Source organism: Lissotriton helveticus, chromosome 5_1 (assembly GCF_964261635.1).
Source record: "Lissotriton helveticus chromosome 5_1, aLisHel1.1, whole genome shotgun sequence".
NCBI classification, from domain to species: Eukaryota; Metazoa; Chordata; class Amphibia; order Caudata; family Salamandridae; genus Lissotriton; species Lissotriton helveticus.
This window is the reverse complement of record NC_136065.1, coordinates 490379593-490405428: the sequence shown is the minus strand read 5'-3', so window position 1 is coordinate 490405428 and position 25836 is coordinate 490379593. Positions and strand designations below refer to the sequence as shown.

Below are 25836 nucleotides of genomic sequence, written 5' to 3'. Positions count from 1 at the left end.
GTCGCTTTCTCGTAAGCGTCCAGTGAGCCCTCTCGACCACAAAGCATGCCGAAATCTTGTCTGCCGGCAGCAGATCCTTAAGCCACGAAGTAAGAAAATGATTCTTAGAGCCGCCTTCGCAACCCTCCGGAAAACCAACGAACCGGAGGTTATTGCGCCTGGCGCGGCTTCAGCATCCTCAGCTCAGTAGCAATCTCCTGGGAAATCACAGTCAATTTATTGACCTGCTGTTGAAGCACCTCTACGGTGTCTTCCACAGACAACACCTGCGTCTCTGTGATGCGATCAACAGCCTTACGCAGGTACTGCCACAAAAATGAGACCTCGGTACCCACTGCGCTAATCTTGGACCCCAGCGTGTCCCTTGCATCTGTAATGGCTGCAAGCAAGGCTGCAGTATCCGGAACGGGACCAAGTGGAGGTCCCCAAATTGCAGACGTTGCAAACTGGTCCAGGGTGCTCTGTTTCGGACCTGTGGCACCAGGTTTGTCCTTCCCCATTGTGAATCTCACCAATTAGCTGTTCCGGTTACTTCTGGGGTGAATCTCAATCTGGCAGGGTATACAGGGTCATGGGGGTTCAGATCCTCCACCTCTGGGGACTCTCCAAGGGGCGCACCACTGCCGGTTCTCACGGAATCCGTCCCCCACTAGGTCACAAGCCGCACAGGATCTAATCCAGCCACCTCTGCAACCGCAGCGAATGGCCAAGCAGGCCCCTCTAAAAGAAATTAGCTCGCCGGACCACCACCGCACAGAACACTCCTTATACCGCGGCGTCCAGGAGCAGCATCCTCTTCGGCAGTGCAGAATGCAGAGTTGTAACGTGTCCCAAAAATCTATGTGGCACCACACAGGAGAAACCCACTTCCTGAGCCTCAACCACTGGGCCCAAACCAGCAGTGCAGGATGGATTAAGGGGCCGGCGGAGCCAATGCCTGTTATCTGGAGGCCCTAGGGAGAACAAAGATGGCGGCAAGTGCGTAGTCTTGATCCCGGACCCAATCCTGGGCCCCAAAGCAGCGGCTAGTCACCAAGGCTGCGGGTGAACACCTCGTCACGCACCAGCACCAACAAAGTCCCCAGTGTGTCTCAGCCGCAACCCGGAATGAGCCTCGCAACCACAGCAAAAAACCCCAGCCAGACCCACGGGGCCATCCCACGGCCGGGATCCCGACCAAGACCGTCACCCAGGCAGGCCGGTAGGGCGAGGACGTGCGGCAGCCGGCCACCCCCACTTGGCCCTCCAGCACCCCTCTCACCTCACCTCGGGCGGAACCCGGCCCAGGCCCCGGACACATCCACGGCCACACAGGACCAGATAGCAAGCGAGGGGACACCAAGCATCGGCCGCAGTAGGCTCCTCATGGCCCTCACACTCGCCCGCAATCCACCAGCGGAAATCCTTCTTCAGCTCACACCGGCACACCAGCGACTCCTCCGTCTTAGGCACAGAGGATTTGCTCCACTAGAGTCGGATGGGATAGGATTAATGTCGGATTGTTGTAATGTTAAATCATACCTGTGGTATCCGTAGGAATATCCAGGTAGGTGGAAAGAAAGAGGTGTTGCCTTGATGCAGGTATGAAAACAGACCACCCTCTACCCTCGGAGGTACCATGATGCAACATTACAGCATCATATTTATTGCCAAACAATGAACGCCTATTAGGTGGTAACAGTATATATATTTTTTGCATGAAAATAGTGTGGGTCCAGTGTGAATTGGAGGAGTGGAAATAGGGAACTAGCTTCCCGAGGTCCTGAAAAGGAACCAACTAGGGGAATGGCTCGAATATGCTGAACTTTTAGGGGAATAGATCCATTATAAATCTCTTGTGATAAAACTCCGCCTATTTTTTAACCATACAGGCTAGTTGTTAAAATAAAGGAAGGGACACCTACTAGCCAGGTGTATTTAACTATACGGCAACAATCCCCACTCCCCTCCTTTTCAGAACAACTTCTTAATCATTGTATATAACAACAGAAAGTGCTCCCACATAGGTCATAGGTCATAGCACTCCACAATCCGCAGCGGAAAGGGATGGACCTCACTAGGTGATGACCTAATAACTTATGAAAGTGTGGCATGTTCAATACATTCAGGCTACAAAAGTATATTTTTCCGTAGTTTCTAAGCTAGGAGAGTTAGTTATGTCTTTAATGCTCTAAAGTCCAAAACAGCCAAAAAACCTATGAGGCAGGATGTGAAAGACATCTGTAGATTCCATTGTGTTTAAAATATAACTTCTTCCAATCCATTCTCTAAAGTCCAGTTTGTTTCTTTTTGATATCTCCCTGAATTTCTATTTTTATTCCCTCAACCTATTGGGACTCTTACAAATTCCAGTGGCAGCTAGTTTTCTATTTTCTTACCAAACTCAAAAAGTATAAATGCAGTGGATTCCAACTGACTCTTCATCAAAATACTAACTATTGTTATTTTCTTACTCCTATAACTGTAGTCAGCGAAGTTATTTTCTAATGCTCCAGATCTAATTCTCAGTACTTTTGTTTTGTATTTTTACCAGGATGAAATGGAATTTGGTTATGTGGAGGCTCCTCAGAAATCCTTTCCAGTGGTCTTTGATTCACCCAGGAATGGACCTCTGCAATACTTTCCATTCAAAAATATCTTGGTACGTTGAATTCTTCCATGTAATGTAATGTAAAAGTTATTTGTAAAGCGCGACATTCACCGGACGGTTTCTTGGCGCTGGTCACTTTGTTCAATGAGAGGTGGAGGACGGGGAGGGGAGGGCTTACGTGTAGATGCAGCGGAAGAGGTGAGTTTTAAGGAGAGACCTGAAGTGAGGGTAGGAGGGGGAAAGTCTTAGTTCCAACGGGAGAGAGTTCCAGAATGAAGGTGCCAAGAAGGAGAATCTAAGACCACCGTGTTTTTTGCGTCTGAACCGGGGGGTCTGAAGGAGCGCAAGATTAGAGGATCGAAGGTGCCTAGAGGGAGCATAAGGAAGTAGAAGAGAGGAGATAAAAGAGGGACCGGTACCGGCCAGAGATTTATGGGTCAGGCGGCCCAATTTAAACTTACAGCGCTCTGAGACTGGAAGCCAATGGAGGGCTTTAAGGAGGGGACGGACGTGGTGATGTTTAGGTTGGTGATGAATCAGGCGAGTGGCCTGATTCTGTATCAGCTGCAGTCTGTTGATTTGGTATTGTGGAATGCCAGCATACAGAGCGTTGGCATAGTCAATCCGAGATATGACTAGTGCCAACAGTGCTAAAGTGAGGGCTTCAGTAGTCAGAAAGTGGGCTATTTTCCGAATCTTCCTGAGCTGGAAAAAACAGGAGGACACTGTGGCACTGATCTGGTGCTTCATAGAGAGGTCCTGGGAGATATAAACCCCTAGGCTTTTCACTTTGTCAGCAGGGTGGGGAGGGTGACCAAGGGAAAGGGGCCAGAAAGTTGGATTCCAGGGATTGGATGGGCCTCCGACAAGAACAAGCTCCGTCTTGTCGGGGTTAAGTTTGAGATGATGAACTCCCATCCAATTACTGATATGGCAGAGGGTGGATTGAAAATCTTGAACCGCTTCGTCCGAGGAGTCAAGCTTGAAGACGAGCTGAATGTCATCTGCATAATTAAATGCAGTGACATTCCTACCGCGGAGGGAGCGGATCAGGGGGGTGAGATACAGATTAAAGAGGAGGGGTGACAGAGACGAACCCTGTGGGACGCCACAGGTGAGCCTCGCCCTGCGGGCCGTGAATTGGGAAAGACGGACCGATTGGTGACGGTCCGCCAGGAAGGAACGGACCCAGTTAAGGGCCGTCCCACTGATGCCCGCCTCTTTGACACGGTCGACCAAGATGGTGTGGTCGACCGTGTCAAAGGCTGCCGATAGATCTAAGAGCACTAAGGCTTGACTGGTGTTGGAGTCAGCGCCTTTGCGGAGTTCCTCCATGACAGATAGGATAACAGCCTCTGTCGAATGGGCAGGTCTAAACCCGGCTTGCTGGGAGTCTAGAAAGTTGGAATCCTCAATGAAGGAGCTGAGGACACTGGTCACATGTGTCTCAAGTACCTTACTCAGGTAAGGAAGAAGGGAGATGGGACGGAAATTGCCCAATACCGAGGGGTCGGCGTTGGTTTTTTTTAATATAGGGACCACTATGGCGTTCTTGAACTGACTGGGGACCTCACCGAGTAAAAGAGAATTGTTCAATAGTGCGAGTGGGGGGGCAGGGCAGGCCGAAAAAGCTGCCCGGAGAATCGCCGGAGGGCAGCAGTCAGTGGGGGAACCAGATGAGACTTTGTTAAGGAGGGAGCGGAAGTCTTCTTCGGGTATAGAGGGAAGCTGAGTTAAGGAGAGGGGATTAGAAAAGGGGATGGCCTCCGGGAGGGACAGCACCGGAGGGCCAGAGGAAATACTGTTTTTAATTTTGCTGATTTTGTCTATAAAAAAACCGTTAAGGGAGTCACAAAGTGACTGAGATGGGAGGGGTTTGATGGTCACCCTGTCTGGGTGTGAAAGCTCCTCCACAATAGCAAAAATGTCCTTGGATTTTTGCGCGGAGTTGAGAATTTTTGTGGAGAAGTAGGTAGTTTTGGCCGCTGAGATTGCCTGCTTATATTCTCCGGATAATTTTAAGAAGTTGGATTTTTCTAAAGGATCGTAGTTTCTACGCCAACGGCGTTCAGCTTGGCGAAGTTCCAGCTTCAAAGTTTTAAGACCATCAGAGAACCAGCGATGTGCGTCGTGGGGGCGCTTAGTTCTAATTGACTTAAGAGGGGCGATCTTGTCGCTGGCAGACTCTAGCCATTTGGTGAGTGCGGCTTCCTGGGAATCAGGAGAGCCTAGGCCGGGCGGAGCCAAAGACGTTAGAGAGGAAAGGAAAAGGTCGAGGTCTACATTATTCCAGTTGCGGGCCAGGAAGCTAGGACCCTGGCTGCGGGGGGGGCGACGGGGGGACCAGAAGAAGAAAAGAAATTAAGAAATGGTCCGACCAAAGACAGGGGAGGATCGTGAGTGATTTGGTTTCGAGGTTATAGGTCCACACCTGGTCCAAGGTGTGGCCTTTGAGGTGGGTGGCTGTGTGGACATGTTGAAGGCCATTGAGACCGCTTAATAGATCAGTGAAAGCCAAGGAGTGAGTGCTTTCATGTGGGTCCGACGGCCAGTAATTAAAGTCTCCTAAAACCAGGAGTTTAGAGTAGTTAATAGTGAGCTGGGATAGTAGATTGCAGAAGATGGAGGGGAAGTTGGGCATGGGTAGAGGGGGACGGTATACCAAAACGCAAATAAGAGGGGACACCGAGGAATCGAGTCTGATAACCAGGCAGTCAGCCTGGGGGATAGTGAGTAGGGAGAGGGAGGTGAATGTGATGGGGAGTTTGATAATAGCGGCTGCGCCACCTCCGGATTTACCAGCTGGTCGGTTAGCTTGAAGAATGTAATACCCCGGAGGAATGGCTGCCAAGATATCAGGGGAAGAGTCGTCATTCAGCCAGGTCTCGGTAAGAAGTAGAATATCAGGTCGATCTAAGTCCAGGAGGTGGCAGATGTCATGTTGGTGACTGACTAGCGACCGGGTGTTAAGGTAGGTGATAGTTAGTTCCAGATAGGGTGGTGATGATTGAGCAGGCCGGGTTATGGAAGGTGGGAGGGAAGCGGTATGCTCGGAGGTGGAGGAGGATGGGAGGGCCCTGAGTTCAGGGAAAACGCTACGGGCGTTGAAGACGCCAAGTTGGCATAATTTAAAGTGGCTGGTGGATTCCAACGGCCAGGGAGAGTGTAATGCGATCAGGTCCCGGGGGGCATAGGATATAATTTGGGCAGAATGACGGGCCCCCGGCCCCAGCCGGCCGCGGACGGGCGCAGACGGGCTTGCCTTAGGCGCGCCTTCGGCGCGCAATCGTCGCGCCCTCTGCGCTCGTCTGCTGCGCTCCGATGGTGACACATGTTAAATAACAGTGAGGTAAGGGGGTTGAAGGGGGTGTGGCCTGCGCGAGTGGGCGTGGCTTAGCGCTCGTGTCCAATGGCGGCAATCAGGATTTCAAGCACCTCACCCGCTGCAGCGATAGCTCCGCTGTGCGGGGGGTGTCAGTGCCAAAATGAAGGTGGTGGCCCAGGGGTGAGTCCAATAATACAGTTTTAAAATACACAAATAACAGTTTTAAAAGAGCGAAAAGCGCTGCTCCCGGCTGTGCCTCATGAGAGCAAAGTGATTCTGGGGCCGGCGCTTGTAATCAGCGCTTAAAAGTGATGCGAGCGGAGGGGGCGTGGCCTGCGCGAGTGGGCGTGGCTTAGCGCTCGTGTCCAATGGCGGCAATCAGGATTTCAAGCACCTCGTCCGCTGCAGCGATAGCTCCGCTGTGCGGGGGGTGTCAGTGCCAAAATGAAGGTGGTGGCCCAGGGGTGAGTCCAATAATACAGTTTTAAAATACACAAATAACAGTTTTAAAAGAGCGAAAAGCACTGCTCCCGGCTGTGCCTCAGGAGAGCAAAGTGATTCTGGGGCCGGCGCTTGTAATCAGCGCTTAAAAGTGAGGCCAGCGGAGGGGGCGTGGCCTGCGCGAGTGGGCGTGGCTTAGCGCTCGTGTCCAATGGCGGCAATCAGGATTTCAAGCACCTCGCCCGCTGCAGCGATAGCTCCGCTGTGCGGGGGGTGTCAGTGCCAAAATGAAGGTGGTGGCCCAGGGGTGAGTCCAATAATACAGTTTTAAAATACACAAATAACAGTTTTAAAAGAGCGAAAAGCGCTGCTCCCGGCTGTGCCTCAGGAGAGCAAAGTGATTTGTCATTCTTGAATTGTAATCGCACCTTCCACATTGGGTTCCTTTTTTCTCACAAAAGACTGCTAAATCCCAACACAATCTTTGTCACTCTCACGAGCAACCATAAGGACAACACCTCCTCTGCCTCATAAGATCTCCTTCCACCTACAAGAAACTGCCTCATCATCTAAACATGATCAGATCAACCCAACAAGGGAACTTGTCGTGTTACATTTGAAACTTTTACTCCAATCCAAAACCATTTTACCCGCACCGTATGCCCAGGCCCTCCCTTGGCATCATTATAAAAGCGCTCTTCATCCTCCATATACACCTCATTACCCTCACATAATATTTTTGCAGGGCTCTCTATGGCGTCAGGAACCCCATGATACCCTTCACAGTCGCACAATAGACTTCAGTCCTTATTTAGAGTTTGGCAGATCTGATACTCTGTCACAAACGTAACAAGTGGCATATGATATAATGCGCTTGTAATATCACAAACGAGCTATCAATCATGTTTGTGATGGAGTGTCTCATCCGCAAAACTCTAAATTAGGCCATTCACCTTTCCATGAGACCATGATGACCTAAAAACAGACTGGACATTCAAATTCAACTGTTCTTATCTTGTAAGAGGCTATTACATCTCAAAAGAAACCTCTGCACCTCCCAACTTTATAAAATACCTTGTGACCTTCCAGACTGACCTCTTCTTGCCTCCATCATTGTATGTTCTAAATATCTGACATGACTTGCAGAGTTGATGACTGTACACAGACTCATTGTAAGACTACTCATTGGAAGTAATACAAATGTGTGTTTTGATAACAGTTTTTAAGACACATCTATTTCTCTTAGAATCTAAAGGAATGTTTCTAATTCTGTACAAAAACTTCTATCATATACCATTCTCAAGGGGCCGGATTTTGGTTATGTGACAAGAGAACCAGAAAAACCCGAAGAAGTCAACAGCTTGGACTCCTTCGGCAATCTTGAGGTGTGTCCTCCAGTGACAGTGAACGGAAAGGAGTACCCATTGGGTAGGATCCTGATTGGTGGCAAAAATCCCACGTAAGTGTATGAGTGAATGAAGGCAAATGGTTCTACCACAGGAGTCCCAAGTGACTCAGAGTTACCAAAGGGATAAGATGAGGAATCAGAGAGGAAGAGAAAGGACAGATAGGGAGAGAAAGAAACATTCATGCTATGAAAAAAGATGGATATAAGGTAGGCAGTGAGAAAGCGATGAGAGGAATCGACACATATATATAGAGAGATAGTTAACAGACGAATGAGAGGAAATTGGAAGAGGAAAATTACATGAATGAGAGAAGTGTAGGCTATGGGGTGGAACATGGCAGAGAGTAAAAATTAATTCAGGGTTAAAGGTTTAAAGAGCGATGAGGAAGAGAACATATGTATTGAAGAGGGATAATATAAGCATGAAAATGATAGCGAGGATAGGGAGAAGAAATAATAAGCAAAATGTAGAAAGGGAAAGAAATTGTAGATAAAGAAAAAGAACTGGTTCAGGAATGGCAGTTAGATGATATTCTCAAATTAGTTTATATGAGGAATTGTGAGAAAAGATCAATGATTTCCAGTCTGAACCTTTTCCATCTTTATTAGCCTGCAGAAAAGGTACATGATTACAACATGCTAATAGACATATTAGTTAGACTGTTCAAAGTATTACCTTGCTAATGTAGTTGCAACTCAGCTTGATCAAGATAATGGCTTGTTGATGTGGACTCCCCAAGCAATAAATATGTGCACTGCACAACCCTCCCTGAGGTCACTTGCACTCGACTGCAAGAGCGGTCCCCGTTAACTGAGTTAGGAAGCATAAACTGACCACCGGAACAGAAGCATAAACAACCAGTCTCTGGAAGAATAAATTCTATGGGGCTAACTTAAGAGAGGCTTACACTGCGTCATTTACACTTCTGCTGCGCAAGCCTCTCAATCATATCCACAAGGCCACACAAAGTAACTTGCGTGGCTTTGCATGGCCTCAGAGATATGGAGTGAGACAAAGCAGCACAAATCGCTGTTGTTGCCCTAATCTGCGCGAAGGAGGTGTTCCATGGGTGTTGAAGTGAGTTTTCCTGTGCAACATCCATCAACTTTGAGGCTGCCCCAGATTTACTTAATCAAGTAAACCTTGGGCAGGTCCAAAACCTTAGGCCTCCCCAGAGCAGGCGTAACGAGGAGAAATATTTTTATATTTCTCCTCGTTTTTTCCTCTTTACATGTGTTCTACATTCTGCAGCAGACACAGAAAGAGGAAAACGCCCCTCAGTATTGTTTTTGTGCATGAAGGTGGCCAAACCTTCACAAAAACAATCCTGCATGCGAAACAGACACTCTTGCACCATGGTGCAAGGGTGCCTGCATTGGCACTAGGCAGCAAATTGTGCACTATCTCAGGGGAAAAGGAATGCACCGTATTTCATAAATGCGGTGCATTCCTGCCCTGTCACGCTGGTGTAGGGAAGCACAGCAAGAGGGTTTGTGGTGCTGCCCTACATTAATTCTCGTCGAATGAAGGCCTATAATTTGAAACCCAACACTAGTAAATTGCACATATCAGTAAATAGTATATCCGTAAAACATACATGGCACTACAAAGGTGGTGGGTTCCTGCTTTCACATCATTGGCTTGCTACGGAAAGTGTTCCCATTGCTTCCAGACTCCACCAGAAGGACATTAGTACAGGCACTGGTCCTAAATCGACTAGATTATTGCAATGGCCTACTATTGTCTGTAAGTGAAGGGGTGACGGCTAGACTCCAGGTGGTCCAAAACACCGCTGCCCGCCTGGTACTGAACGCCCCTCCTCGAACCCCATCAAAACCCTTGCTGGTGAAACTACACTGGCTATCAGTCAAACAGAGAGCCAAATTTAAAATATGCTGTATAATCCATAAAAGCATAAATGGACTAGGGCCAGCATATTTGGCAAACAAATTTATCCCCTATGTCCCTACCCGCTCTCTTAGGTCAAGCGAGCAAAGCCTGCTTTGTGTACCCAGGGCTAAGAAAGCCAGACATGGGACCAGGGCTTTATCTGTGGCAGGACCTTCCTTATGGAATAGCCTCCCAAAGTCTCTCAGACAATGCAGAGAGCACCTCCCCTTCAGGAAACAGCTTAAAACTTTCCTATTTTAGAAATACTAATCTGAACACCACTCTGTGGTTTGTCCCCTCTTTTTATGCTGTAGCTGTCAAAGGCGCGGAGATACTCCTTCGGGAGTCGAGTCCAGCGCGGTACAAACCCACAAATAAATAAAATAAATAAAGCCAAGCATGATGTACAGCCCCAGCACAGGCAGCCCTACCTTACAGAACACATCATCTGTCAAGTACCACTGAGCATGCTCACCATAGAGTTGACTCCTGAGATTCACCTCAATAAGGCTGAGCATGAAAGGATGTGTCTGTTCAGTCTCTTTTGCATGGCCATCAAATTGTCAACTTAGTAGAGAGGAGCTTTTGGAAATTTGATCTGGAAACACATAATAGCCTCAACTAACCCCAGACTTTCATTCATTCTTACATTTTCTACACAACCATTATGCTTGTCTAAATACACGCTCCCAAAAGACCACTAATCCTATCTCAGGTCTCGTTCCATTCTACGTGGCCATAAGGAGAAACATGGACACTCCGAAGTGGACAGTCCACAGAGAATAAACCACCTCCAGAGAGAAAATGTAAGATCTTAGATGACAACTTAGCGTTGACAAACATTTTGGGTAGCCTAGTCAAGGTATTTATGTGCTGCAAAACCTTTTATTTAATTTAGCCTGTTCAAGGTACTGACTTTTTTCATAGAAATACTATTACAGTTTACTAACACAGCAGTTTCCTTATTTCATATATTTTGAGAAATTTTGAAAATACAGTCTCTACAAATCACATGAAAAATAGGGATATGTACCTTTTGAGGCTAATTATTTAATTGGTTAAAAATAGCACATGTAATTTGAAAAGGCCATCTTAATTTTGGGAAATCTATGGCCTAATTTGTAGGTGGGCAACAAGGGACAATCTTCCCAAAAATAAAGGATTTCTTAACCAACCATCAATTGTTCCCCTGCCTCATTTAAAGGTGGGTACCAGTTTATTCACACCAGTGGAAACATTGCCACATGTAAGACTTTCCTGACAGCCAGGTACCAAATAACTACAACTACAAAGGGGAAGTCTTCAAATGCAGTTTTATCCTGCCTGGGACTGGATTGCAAGCATAGAAATCCCTGGCAGGAAAAAAACAACAATGTCCTCCAGGTGTACACCAGGGGACTTCCTTTTTTTGTTTCCAAGTTTTCCAAATGCACAGTGTTTCCAATAGTGTTCCAGCTGAGCCTGAGAAAGCACTTTACATGTATACTATACTATATAAGTGAACCAGCACATATATTTAACCACTATGCTTGGAATAAAGTAGACATCTTTTGACACCATCCTCTGCCAGAACATGTTAAGTGTGAACAGGTCCCTGTGCCAACTCACCTAGTGACAAATCTCCTGGCCAGCTTTCCCGCAATCCCTCTGTCTTTCCTTTTCTGCTTGTTTTTCTGCACTCTGTTTTGCCCTCTTCTGCCCTGTTTTGCCTTTTCTGCTTGCCCTCTGTTTTGCTTTGTTCTACTGATTTCTTCCCTCTTCCAACCGTTTGATTCATTGACATGTTCTGTTTCTGTTGTGCTTTGATCTATTCCACTAAATGTTCTACCTGCTTGGGGTCCCTTATGCTGTGCATTTTATTTTTGCCCATGATTTTTAGAGTGGCAGGGAGTCTCATTTGGGCAGTGGGCAAGTTACGGAATATACTTCACCAACTCCCCCTGTCTGTTCTGCAAGGCTCTAGAAATATCAGAACATCTACAGAAAGATCATTGTCCTTTTGTGTGGCTTCCATGTTTAAAGGATTCCTATAAAATTCTCTATTTCAGTGAATATGTCTTAAAATTAATCAGAATTTTTCTTGGGTTCTTCCTGTATACATTTTTTGTGAAAGGATTGCAATGAACCCTTTGTATAACCGCCTCAAGCTCTATGGGGTCTACAGCAAGGATACATTCTTTCAACATACTAATCATTAAACCCTGAATATTTTTTCCTTCTAAACCTTTTGAGATGTTTAATACTCTGACATTATTTTATCTCACATTATTTTCCAAGGATTCTATTTTGTCTCTGAGTTCTTTCTCTCCTGTTTTCAAGCTCTAAATTTCACCATGATTGGCTTCAACCTCTCTATGGAGCTCCTCTAATAAAGCCTCCTTCACATACATTCTCTCCATTAAGGTGTTCATTTTGAATGTAATGGCAGTGCAAGTTTTGTGTATTCTTCCTTGATTCTTCTCCGATATCCTGAATTCGCCTCTTATCTCTTCTGGTAAGGTCACTAGTAATCTCCCAACACCATGCTGGTTTTTAGAGTCTTGAATGCCAGGACTGAAACTTTGAAACTGTACTCCAAGGGCTGTACTTGTTTATGCACCTCCTCTCTTGCTAGCACCTTGTACCTGGTACTTTCTTCAAAGATCATCCTGTTACCCTCTGCTCCCTGCTTCTCCACCTCCATTGTGCTGATGGAGCCCCCACCATTTTGTTTGCCACATGCTTTTTGGGACTGGACCTTGAAGAAAGATCTTAGGGAGGGGGCTGACCTTAATGCGCTCTGCTGGTTTAGACCCTCTACCCACAGAATCTTTAGATTTGCATTTACCCCGGGCCTAACGGAAACTAGACTTAGGTTTCCCCTTTGCAATAATATCCTGGATGGGATGAGACACCACAACTGGCTTCTGAGTCAACTCCCCAGTCGTTGCCTCCAACATATGTTTCTATTCCTCAAAGCGTATCTGGTTTTCTCCCTTCAATTCAGCCTCCTTCATTTCCCCATATCCCTGTTGCACTCACCTTTTCTCTTTCTCTCTCGTGTCTTGGAAGGGGAGTTTAGAGGATTCCTGGGTTTCTTCTTGCTACTTTTCCTGAGCCCACGCTCTGGAGTCATATGGCTCCTATCCTCCTTCTGCTCACTAAACACAGTTTTTGCAGGATACTGAGCTGGGGATACCCAGCCAGTGCTGAAGCAGCCTGGTATTTCCCCCGGAAACAAATCTGCACCGAGGCTCTCCGATCCTTACTGAGTCTCAACGTCGCCTCTGCCAACAGCCCGGGAACACCACGGTCCACAAGGGTCAGTTCCCCTCTAGACCTCTGCAGAAAGTTCACCACAGCAAGTTAAACACCCTGCAACTGCACCTCCAAGATGCGTGAGCAGGCCTGCCAAGTACTAACGCATTTCAGTGTGGTGTTCCCGCATCACCGCACTGAAAAGTATTGTTACGCATTTTTGCCACTGACCGCACTCTGTCTGCTGACCACTCTGTCTGCTGACAGCGCTGACACTTGCTGCCTACGCCACATACTAGCGTGCGCTGGTGCCTCTGACACCTGTGCATGTGCCCGGCCGTGCTGCAGCAGATTTCACTTGCCAGCACTGGCTCAGTAACAGTTAAAGAGCTCTCAGTGCCGGGCTACAAGTGCTACCATGTTACAATCTGTCATCTACTGCCTGGTTCCCCGGGTTGTTGTGTTATAGGCTCTGTGGCGCCCTGGTGGTGGTTGTGACCTCAGGAAGTGAGGTCGGTCTGAAGCGCCGGGGTCAGACTCGACTGGCACTGGAAATTATCTTAAAATGGAGATCCGGGTGAATCGACCAGGTCAATACGACCACCACTGGTGAACTGAACGAACCGTGAATAGTCACAGGTCTGTCCTCGCTCTGACCTGCTCTGCTACCATCTGCGGTGCAAGCGGGCGACATAAGTTTCGGATGCGCTTCAGGGATCAAGAAGTCACTGAGTGTGGTGCAGCTGCAGGCCCCCCGTTCGCCGGGAGAGACAGCCAACGCATCATGTTTGAAACGCTTCAGAGCACATTTCGCAGCCACCCCCATCCTCAGGTCAGCCTTGGCTCAGTCTATGTCTCTAATTGTTGGCTTCCATTCTTTACCCGGCTGCTGTCTCAAACACTAGGCGCATTAGCATTGAATCGATAGGTTCCGTTGAGGCTTAGGGGCCTGGGGTTGTAATTTCACTTCCAGGGCTGCTAGTGGAAGGAGTTGCAAATCAAGCAGTTTATGGAGTGTCAATTGCGTCCTCCTTCTAAAGACATGCTCCGCAGGGTTCCATCTGTTGCTGTGCCCTGTAATTGTTTCCCAGACTCTGTTTTCTTTTGCCCACACTCCGTTCTTCCAATTACTGCCCGCCGCCCTCTAGCATCTATTGGCAGGGTGTGGAGCCTCTTATTAGAGGCTCTTTCTGCTTGCCTAGGGCTGTGGAGAAGCTCGGTTTTGGCCTGGTCACTTGAAAGAGGTAGCAAGGAGGATTCCCGTGCATAGCTGATCTACAGTAGAAGCACATGACCTCACTGAAGACAGCCGGCAAACCGAAATGATTACCTGTCCGAGGTGGCTCCCAGCATGAGCCTGCTGCCTGCCAGAGTCACACTGCCTGCAGTGCTGCTAAAGTTGAAGTAAGTACTAGTTATCAGGTACTGCCACCTATGTGTCACTGTGCTAATAATTATATCTGATTATTTTCAATGGCAGGGCGCGATGAGCAGCTGCCTCAGCCTGTAGTCTGGATCAGTGGGAGCACTAATCACGGTCACGGTTCAATTAGGCATAGGTGGATCATCCGTGATAATTAAACTGTTCATGAAGTTGTTGGGGCCTCTCTCACCCTTGCTATTGGGCCGGAGTGCGTCACAGAGAGAGGCCCCGAATCCTGAGATGGTGCTCTCCAGATTGATTTTGCAGGGAGTGTGATGTTGTACACGCTCTAGTAGTTGGGATGGGAGGAGTCTAGGGGTTGGAGGAAGAGGAGGAGCAGTGACAGGAAAGGGGCAGATAGAGTAGGGACAGGGACTGGAACAGACGTGTTAATAAAGCTCAGTGAATAGAAAGCGCATACCACGAGTCTGTCATTATTTATGTCAAGACATGACAGGGAGTAGGGCGGGGGGGGGGGCTTTAGGGCTGGCAATCTCTTTTGTTTTTCTACCGGCCCGTCCACTGCAACACTAGGCATGCTTTCACCACTGTGTTTTTTGGCCTCCAGTCCGAGCCGCAAAGCCAAGGCTCAAATGGATGTAATTTCTTTAAATGTTTCCTTGGTCTTCCTTGCTTGCTTAATTTTGCTAGCAAGAAAGTGTCACTCATAGTGGTTGAAATGTCACTCATAATTACACTGAAACTATGAAAATGTCACACAAAGCAATCTGGATTCTTGGCAGCTATGCGTGAGCTTAGTCCATCACCGAGAGGCAGGTAGTTTAATTTCCTTATGTCGCACATTCACTTTACAATGCACATAGCACAACAGAGAAAAGAGAACTCCTGACCAGCACTCTCTGCTTTCCGCCATGTTCACACTACAGTTACCTGTCCCTTACAATGCTACATAGCACCGCAGAAAAAAGAAAGCTCTACAGAGTAATGTGTAGTGTAAGTTTACTATTTAATATACATTTTATTTTTAAGGACTTCATTAAATAAAATATTGGATTTCTGAAATATCTATATCTCTTTCTTTATGTTTTATCTGTCACTTTCTTGGTGTCTGATTATTTTCTCTTCCCCTTTTTCTCTGCTTTTTCTCTTGCATAGTGTCTTATCTTTGCATTTTTCCATTGTGTCTGATATTTGCCCCTTCTCCTCTGCTTGTCTGATCCTTGTCTCTTTTCTGTATCTCCGTTTTTTTCACTTCCCTTTTGGATAACCTTTGTTTATCTCTTTATGCTTTCTTTGTTGTATCTACAGCCTTTGCCTCTTTTGCACATGTTTGTTCAGTGTCTCTTTTCTGCATCTCTGATCACTGTTTCTAACAGGCCTGATCATTTCCTTTTTCAAATCTATGGATACTCCTATGTCTTATCTTAGCCACTACATCTCTTATGTATGTACACTGTGTCAGATTGTTGTTTCTTTTCCATGTGTTGGAACTTTTTCTTTCCATTACGATAAATATTGCTTTTGTCACTTATGTCTGATCCATGTCTCACTCCCTTATGCCTGATCTTTATCTATTCCTCCTCCATCTGTTCATTTTTGTCTCATGTGATCTGTACCGCCTGATTTCTCTCTGACTCTCTCTCTCTCCTGTCCTCCTCCCACTTTCTCTCTGTCCACTTCTGCCCCTTCTCACTTTTTCTCATTTCTGACCACTCTCTTTCCTTTCATTTTGTCTGATAATTGTTTTCTGCTTTTTCATAGGTATCAGTATTTATTTTGTGTATAGTATCAATATTGAATTGCTCAAGTAAAGCACAATAAAATTAAAATATAGGACAGACAAAATTTTCAGATCACAGATACATGAATGTGTGCAGAAATATCAGCCTACATACTTTTTGGTCGATGAATGTAAAAGGAAAGAACTGCAATTAGGACAAATAATGACTACTAAAGACCAATCAGATTTGTGAAAAGAGCCTTAAGAAATGACCCCTAATGCTTTTAAAGTTAAATATTTAACCACAATATTTGTATATTCTTTATGGCGACCAACTAGATTATCCCAAGAAGCTATCAAAGAATAATATATTAAGACCTACATTCCAAATAGAGAGAATGCGCCTCTTAAGAGCCATCAACTCTTTTGTCATCCAGAGTATCTTGTTAGTATACAAATACTTGGCTTTAGAAAACATCATTACATATAATAATGTTGATGTTAATCTGAAGTTCACAACCACACAGTATGCCATGGCTTGGATATCATCCCTTATAGATTGCCTAGGGTATGAAAAGAAGAGATTAAGCCAACTAGCCTAACCTTCCCACATATCCTCAGGCACTGGAATCCATTAGATCGAATTTAGCAAGTTTTGCATATAACCGAAATAATGATAAAACAATTTGTTACACCAATCTCAGTTTACAATCTGGTCCAGTTCATCTGAACATCAGAGCCATACCTGCCCCAAGAATCTAGAAACACATTTATGCTGATCTCTTAACTCCAGATTGCTGAGTGCTTTTCAAGCTATGCTATGAAATTTGTTTCATAAAACAACTGTTTATAGATAGTTGAAGCCTTCGGTATTAAAACACCTTTTAGATGTGGCTAATTCTCACAAAATACCATTAATCAGCTCCTAGTCAGCAAAGCCCACCAAAGATATCTCAATCTATGTCATGGAATCCATCCACCACCTAAGTACTCTACAAAACATTTTGTATATCCAGACCCACCTAAACTTCTTAAGGATGGATAGATCTTATTTACTTTGTACCATTTTGAAAAATACCCAGCTTGTTTTTTCTAAATCAAAAATATTCCACACTAGCCCATGCCTGTTTAGGCATCTCAACCAAAGTGCCTACAAAACACTTGGGGCTTCATTTATACTCAGGTGTTAACAGCCCTAATGTTAAAAATTGCTGCCCACCTGCCAGACGCTCAGTTCCCCAGCCTCATTAAGGGTGAGGAAACTGGTGAGTGTCTGACAGCGAAGCATTAAGCAGTTCTGCTATTGGCAATAGCGTCCCAGTAGGTCAGTGGCTAGAGAACCAGCCCTCCAAGCAGCATGGTAATCAGATTTTAAATCCTTCAAACATGTTTGTATAATCTTATAAAATCCTAAAAGGTGTTCCAGCATTAAGAAGCCCATTCGTTTTGTGAGGAAGCTCTAGAACCACTTTTCTGATCTTGCAGTCTTTTGAATTGATTTTATATCTATCCTCCAAGGTTTTCATGTATTTTTCACCTTGTAGTTTCTCCAATGCCCGCTTTTTGTAGAAATGTGCAGTCCACTTTGCGAATACTTGTAGTATTTAAGAGTATGGAATACATATACTTGCATTATGTTACTGTGGTATGCTTTAGTGCCTCGTGTGTGACAGTCTGTGTGACAATTTGGTGTGCGTAATAAAAGTAGTAGGATAATAAACGTGGTGCAGTGCTGAGATCTCTAGCTCTATTTTTATTTGAATTCAGGTCGCAGGTTTAAAATAAAATTCAAACAAGCGTGCCAAGGAAATACTGAGTGAACTACTCACACCTGACAAAAAACAAGTTCTGCTCTCTGAAGCTGTCCTTTTAACTTCCTATCCTCATTTCTTTGCGAGTTAGATGATTGTATTTCTTCGAAAGAGTGATACAATATGTTTTTCAAGCAAAAGTACTTATTGATATTTTTTTTCAGAAAATATAATACTGCTCCATACCAAGTATTAGCTCATCCAGTCCCGTGTTTCCTTGCATTCTGATGCATGTAGATTTTTCTTTCCGATTAAAAATGCAAAAAAACAGTTACCAGAATGCAAAGTAAAACATATTTTGGATGAACTACTTACATGTTTCCTTTCTCATGTTGCATCTTCCTTTCCTTTCCGGGATCTTTTGTGCTCCTTTTTCTTTTGTGTCACAACAAGTCTCTTTTCCCTCTGATCTTTCCCTAGTGTCGCTCTCTCTTTCTGATTTTCTCTATCTCTATCTCTCTTCCTTTCCTGTAAGTGCCAGATCAAGGGCCATATGTAGGTAAATTGCATTTACCGAATCGTAAATACCGAATGTTACCGATTCGGTATTTACAATTCGGTGAATGCAATGTAGGTAAATTTATTCTTTAACAATTACCGAATCGGTAAGAATCGGTAATTACCGATTCGGTAATTACAGAATCGGTATTTGCCATTGATTCCTATGGGCCTTGAAGCCCATAGGATTCAATAGCAAATACCGAATCGGTAATTACCGATTCGGTAAAATTACCGATTTTACAAGGGGGACAGGGTGTCACTTTGACACCCTGTTGCACCCCTGTTTCTGTCTGTATGCCATGTGACACACAGACATGCCCTTAGGGCATGTCTGTGTGCCACATGGCACAGGTGTACATGCACAGATGTGCATGTACACAGGAATTCGTTATTTACCATGCCATAATATTTCATGGTAAATAACGAATTCCTAAGGGCCTGTGGCACTGTTTCCAGTGCCACCTACATCCCATATTACCGATTCTGTACATTTACCAAATCGGTAATTTACAGATTCGGTAAATTTACCGATTCGGTAAATATACAGAATCGGTAATATTTTGGCCACCTACATCTGAAAACCAAAATACCGGTCGGTAACGGCTGAAATCGGCCGTTACCGACCAGTATTTGGCCACCTACATATGGCCCCAAGGGCCAGATGTAGGTAATCCCCAATTACTGATTCTTAAATACCAAATCATACCGATTCGGTATTTAAGAACTGGCAATCGGGATGTAGGTATTTTTACCAATTCAATTACCGAATCGGTAAGATTCGGTAATTACCGAATCGGTATTTACCTATTCAGTAATTGCCATTGATTCCTATGGGTCTTGAGGCCCATAGGAATCAATGTCAATTACCGAATCGGTAAATACCGATTCGGTAAAATTACCGAATTTACAAGGGGGACAGGGTGTCACTTTGACACCTTGTTGCACCCCTGATTCTGGCTGGTGTGCAATGTGACACACATACATGCCCTTAGGGCATGTATGTGTGCCACATGGCGCCGGTGTCCATGCACAGATGTGCATGTACACAGAAATTCATTATTTACCACCCAGTATTATTTGGTGGTAAATAACGAATTCCTAAGGGCCTGTGGCTCTGTTTTCAGTGCCACCTACATCTGGATTTACAGAATCGGTAAATTTACCGATTCGGTATTTTACCAAATCAGTAAATATACCGAATCTGTAACTTTACCGATTCTGTAAATTTAGGCCCCCTACATCTCAAACTCCAAATACCGGTCGGTAACGGCCGAAATCGGCCGTTACCGACCGGTATTTGGCGACCTACATCTGGCCCCAAGTCTCTTGTCCTTTGTGTTCTACTTGTCTGACTGCTATTTTTTCAGATATGATTATTGTCTCTTTTCTTGTATCTGATCTCCTCCTTTGCTGTGTCTCAGTCTAGTCGCTTTTCCTTACTTTTCTTAATATCGCCATGTTTGATCTTTGACTCTTTTTCTTGTGTTTTTTTCTATCAGAAATGGTGGACTACAGATGGCAAAGGTTGTCAGAGACTTCCTTAACGCACAAAAGGTACAGCCACCCCTGGAATTGTGGTCTGATTGGTTGGAAGTGGGTCACATTGACGAGTTCTTATCATTTCTGCCGGCCCCTGACAGTAAGGTAAGTTTCAAATTTAATGACATGCAAGCCAATAAGAAATGCCATAGTGAAAATCTAAGCTCTTTGCTACTATAATGATTGCCTCTATTGGCATCTTAATTCACTCGTGCATCCTGTGGTGGCTTGAAGTATTGTCTGTACTGTAATATTTGGATTACAGCCATCTGAACCTCATCGCAACTCCTTGTGCCATTTGGGCCACCTCTGCCTCTGAGGCTTCTCCAAGCCTGAAAGAAAGTGTTTTATGTTGCCTAGGTCCCACTTCACATCTGTTCAAAGCATTCTTCCTGATCCTGCCAAACATCTCCCCGGAGGGTAACGAAATCCCCAAACCAATTTGTGAGCAAAATGTTCTTTATCAATAAGCAGTACACTCTTACGACCAACCCTGGCAAGCCCTAGACTCCAGCTGCCATGTTCGCCTTCTTTGAACCTAACGTTCCACATTCCACCTTCCAATAGAATAGCCCATACAGTCCAATTAAGACAGTGTAATATGCTTGAAATATGCCTACAAATACAACATATCTCTCTTCCCAACAAACCTTCACAAAACATGACAAAAAAAATACAATGCATGCACAATTATTACCCATGCTTTGCATAAAATAAAATAAACTATTTACACATTCTAATATACATTAATACATTTCAATACTGTAGGTAAACAATATTTCAACTTCTTGTTCAGAACGTACTCCTTTCAATATCCAGGCAACATTTTCATTCTGTCACTCCTCTTTACAAACATTCCTTTCCGCTCATCCTGAACACTCCTTCTACCGCACTCCTGCTCCCTCAGCACAGCTTCTTCCTCGCCTCTCGTTCACCTCTCCAGCTCATCCTCACCACACATATCAGTATTCCTCATATTGCATCGCTTCACATGGGACAGGGATAGGTACACCTTGAAGCTTTGGGATCTTTTCTGAAGGAACAAAGAGAACCAGTTAAGTAGAGGCCCGACAGCCCCATCCTGCGTTCTAGGAGGTTGATTAGGATATCATGTTTGACGGTATTGAATGCTGATGAAAGGTCAAGAAGGATCAAAATGCACAACTCATTGTGGTCCAACATTCTTAACGCATCATTGACGATGTGCATTAGCGCAGACTCTGTACTATAGCCCAGACGGAAGCCAGATTGGCATTGGTTCAAGAGTTGGAAATGGTCGATTTGGTTACAGACTTGGGCTATCACACATTTCCCCAGGAGCTTTGTCAAGGTAGGGATGTTAGGGATTGGGCGAAAGTTATGAAGGTCTGTGGGATCAGCAGATGGTGTCTTTATGATTGGGATAACTTGACCCGATTTTAGGCAATTTCGTAATAGCACCTTTCTGAAGTGATGTATTTACAATCGTAGTCCAAAGTGTTAGTAAGGAGGATCTCACTTCCGGGAAAAGGTTTGATGGCAGAGGGTCATTGTAGTGATTGGACGGTTTCAAAGTTGACAGCATTTTGCGTATGTTGCATTCATCCAAAGTTTGGAACAGGCTCCAGAATGCATTGTTTTTGGGGAGGTGGGTCTGCGCAGGGTCATTGATATGCATAGTTGGGGGACGGAGGGTGTTCAGTGGACTGATCGACCGATGATCAAGGGCAGAGCTTAATTCAGTTTCAATCTTAATAGTCTTATCCATGAAGAAATCAGCAAATTCTTCACAGTTCAGTGTTGACCCTTGACCCAGAGATGAGAGATTAGGATGGCTGTTGGCTTGGGACTTGATGAGTTCGAACAGTTTTTTGGAACATTTTTTTGCTTGATCTAGTTGAGTTCTGAAAAAGGTGGCCTTCAGCATCTGATGCGTTTATTATAAATGCTTCTCAGGGATCTCAAATGGTAGAGATGTTCAAGAGAGGGATGGGATCGCCACATCCTTTCAGCAAGTCTTAGATTTCTTCTTTTGGAATTAAGACTATCTTTGAGCCATGGTTTGGACAGTTCAGCTGACTATTTTAAGCTGTAGGGGTACAACCTAGTCTAGTACCTTAAACATTGATTGGTTATTGTGGGCTGTAAGGACGTGGACATCCGACATGTTCAAGGGAGGGGACCGGATGTTATTGCAGAGAACAGTCAGATCTTGATATTTGATGTTCCGTAGACATCATTTCAGCTATTTTGGGTTCTTAGGCTGGGCTCTACTTGTTCTTACCGATTCCAAGATGAGAAAGGTGAAGCAAAAGTGGTCTGCCCACTCACATGGGAGGATCGAATCAAGGAGGATGGAGTTGGGCTTACCAATGACAAGATTTAAGGTAGCTCCTTTGATATGAGTAAGTCTGTCACAGATTTGGATTAGGTTAAGGTCAAATAGGAATGATTTAATGCTATTGACCACCACATCATTACCATTGTTCCAGTGGAGATTGAAATCTCCCAGAAATATCTGAGTGCCATGAAAATCAGCATTGGCCGAGATGATGTCCATGATCTGCTCTGTGAAGGGAAAGTTGTCACAAGGTGGGTGGTAAAACGTGTGTAGTTTGCATGAATGGTTATTGCAACCAGGCACTTCAATTCAAAGGTATTCACAAGATGGCAGGAGGACGGCATGTCGTTTTTTCACTGTTAGATTGCTGCGATGTAAACATGCGATGCCTGCACCATGACCACTGGATCTGTCCAACCTAGCGATATCATAATTGGGAGGTATTAAAAAGTCCATGATGGGAGCAGCTGATTCATTTAGCCAAGTTTCCATCAACATAACAATTGCCTCCATTAATTTGATCTTGGGTGATATTCCATCATATGACATGGTGTGGCCAAAATATTCCACACTCAGGCAAGCAATCTTACATTTGCTAGCTTCCACAGTGAGGCCTGCCTCCTCCAAGATCCCACACACCTTCCACATCAACTTATCATGCTCTCCCTTACTTGCCGCCCACACCAAAAAATCATCCTGGAACACTCTCACATTTTCCACTCCACCCGACTAATTCTGCACCACCCGTTGCACCAATGCTGAAATGGATGTTAGTCCAAAAAGGCATATGAACAAAACAGAATGCTTCATTTGGCATTATAAAAGAAGTCAAATGCTTTGACTCTGTATGCAGCAACACTTGAATATAGACGCTCGAGAGATTGAGTGTAAAATAAAATCACCCTCCTTTCACACCAGCCAGCAGCTCATTTATATTCGGGATAGGATGGTGATCCACTCAGATCTCTCAAATCCACACACATCCTTATACTACAATTGGGCTTAGGATCAATGACCATTGGACTTAACCGCTCTGATTATTATTTGTTCGATGATATCCTTTTCCGAAAATCTATCCAATTCGGCCTTAATGGCATCTCGTAAAATAACTGGCACATTACATACTTTTTGAGCCTTAGCAACAGTTCCCTTTCTTAGAGCAATTTTGAGTACAAATTTCTTTAAGTATTCTATTCCATTTCCAAACAAAGTTGGAAACTCTTCGCTCCACCTATCCCCGTCATCAGGTGTCATCAACATCACCTGTTCCTTTGCATTTGGATTCAGCACAATATTTAGTGCCCTCTGCTCTCTCCATCTAAGCAAACAACATCCTTTCTCTACCACATACACACACCAGCTAGTAACTCTATCCTTAAAATGCAAATCAGTAACTTTGACCCTCCATACCCCACCAACTCCACATTGGGTGTCCACAGCTCCACTTAACCCAGATCACACCAGATCTCTTGATTGATCAACAGATATGGTGAACAAGAGTGCAGCCACATCGCAACATCAACCCCTCATTAGAGGCACCTTACATTTAGGTGGGCAATACTGATCATCCTTGGGGACACCTGTATGAGTTTCACACACTACCTTCATTTCAACATTGCCCTACATCAAAGCTTCAACTTCCTCCTTTGATCCGCTTTCTTCAACCATGTCTCCTTCCCTTTACTGTTGCACCCAGTTGACTCTTTCCTTATGATCGGTTCTCCTTTGGTTGCACATTCTAGAAAAATGACCAACCCTATTACATTTGAAACAGTTGTATGATGGAACAACTACCACTTGAACAACTACAGTCTAAACAACTACTTCTTAACCACTAAGTCTAAACCACTAAAGTTTTAACAACAACTATCTTTGACAACTACTATGCCTTTACCTCGCTTGCTTTTACCCAATTAATGTATCTATTTTACTGGTAAGTATAAACCCATATGTATATATATATATATATATATATATATATAAATATATATATATATATATATATACACACATGTATGTATGGGTAATGGGTTTGTATGTACCTGTAAAACACTTAAATTTTGTGGTAAAGGCATGCATGCTAAAGACATGCATTGTAAAGTGAATATTGGTAAGTATTAACACTACACACACACACACACACACACACACACACACACCTATACTCACTATTATGTTATAAAATCCCTTTCCACCCAAAAAACCTACACCCACCCCACACCTTTAAAAATCCCTTTCCACCCAAAAATCTATACCCACCCTAAACCTTACAAATTCCTTTTCTACCCAAAACCCACATCCACCATAAACCCTAAAAGTACCCTTGCCATCCAAAATCCATACCCACCCTAAAATTACCCTTTTCACCCAAACGCCCATACCACCCTTAACCCTAAAAATATAGTTATCACCCAAAAACCCATACCCACCCTAAAATTACTCTTACCACCCAAAAACCCATACCCTCCCAAAACCCTAAAATAGCCCTTGCCACCCAAAAACCCACATCCACCCAAATCCCTACAAAATCCCTTTCCATCCAAAAAGCCATCTCTACCCTAAACCCTAAAAATACCCTTGCGGTCTCAAAAACCCATACCCACCCTAAATCCTAAAATTAACCTTGCCACCCAAAAAAACATGTCCACCCTAAACCCTAAAATTACCCTTGCAATCCAAAAAACCCACACCAAATCCTAAAATTACCTTTCCCACCCAAAAACCATACCCACCTTAAACCCTAAAAATACCCGTGCCCACCCAAATCGTAAAAAGTACCTTTGCCACCCAAAAACCCATACCCACCTTAAATCCCAATATTACCCTTGCCACCCAAAAACCCATACTCACCCTAAACCCTAAAAAATACACTTGTAACCCTATATTTACAAATATATATATATACACATATTTTACACATAATACTTGCCTTTATTACTTACGAAAATACTCACATTTAAAGATTTTTATTTTTTACGCCGAGTTTGCCTTTACCTTTAATGCATTTACCCTACAAAACCTTATAAAATACAGCCATCCATCATTTTTGCGCAATAGTAATACATCTTTCATTTGCAATCCAAGAGTGCCATCTACTGGCCAGAGGTAGTTGTAAATGCATTAGTGTATAACCTCTTCGACGCTGATGACGGAACCGCTCCGTCATCAGCCGCGGTGGCGCTGTGCTGATGACGGAGCGGTTCCGTCATGGCCGCCCGACGCGCCTGCGCAGCGCTGATTTCGCGCCTGCGCGGGGCATTCTATTGAGTGGGCATGGCCATGACGGAACCGCTCCATCATCAGCACAGCTCACCCGAGGCTGGTGACGGAGCGGTTCCGTCACCAGCGTGTGAGCGCCGCGCGTCCCCCCTCACCTCTTAGCGCTGTGGCGGAATAGCCGCCGCAGCGAAGGTGTTAAAAGACTCGTGATTCAGGTTCAGTCGTTGTTAAGGAGTCGTGGTTCAGGCCCTTCGTTGTGAATGAGTTGTTGTAAAGGTCGTTTCTCATCTAAAATATCTTGCCTTTACAGCTGAACAATTCCCAAACATAGCAATGTGCTTACAACTGCCACATCTACAGCACATTCTTCTTGCCCCCTTTGTTGGCCTACTAAATTTATTTCATCCCTTCTGAGAGTTCTCCATCTTATTTACCACCTGCTTCAGTTCA

At 44.7% G+C, this 25836-nt stretch overlaps 1 protein-coding gene across 1 annotated transcript in view; it reads left to right on the top strand.

Moving 5' to 3' along the window:
* The window catches only part of LOC144754686 (protein-arginine deiminase type-3-like), a 92771-nt gene that overhangs the window by 52163 nt on the left and 14772 nt on the right, over positions 1-25836 (top strand). The window contains exons 10-12 of the mRNA XM_078642807.1: positions 2534-2641; positions 7661-7815; positions 19808-19952. Of these exons, the coding sequence (XP_078498933.1) occupies positions 2534-2641; positions 7661-7815; positions 19808-19952 (408 nt within the window). The remainder of the gene's footprint in view (positions 1-2533; positions 2642-7660; positions 7816-19807; positions 19953-25836) is intronic.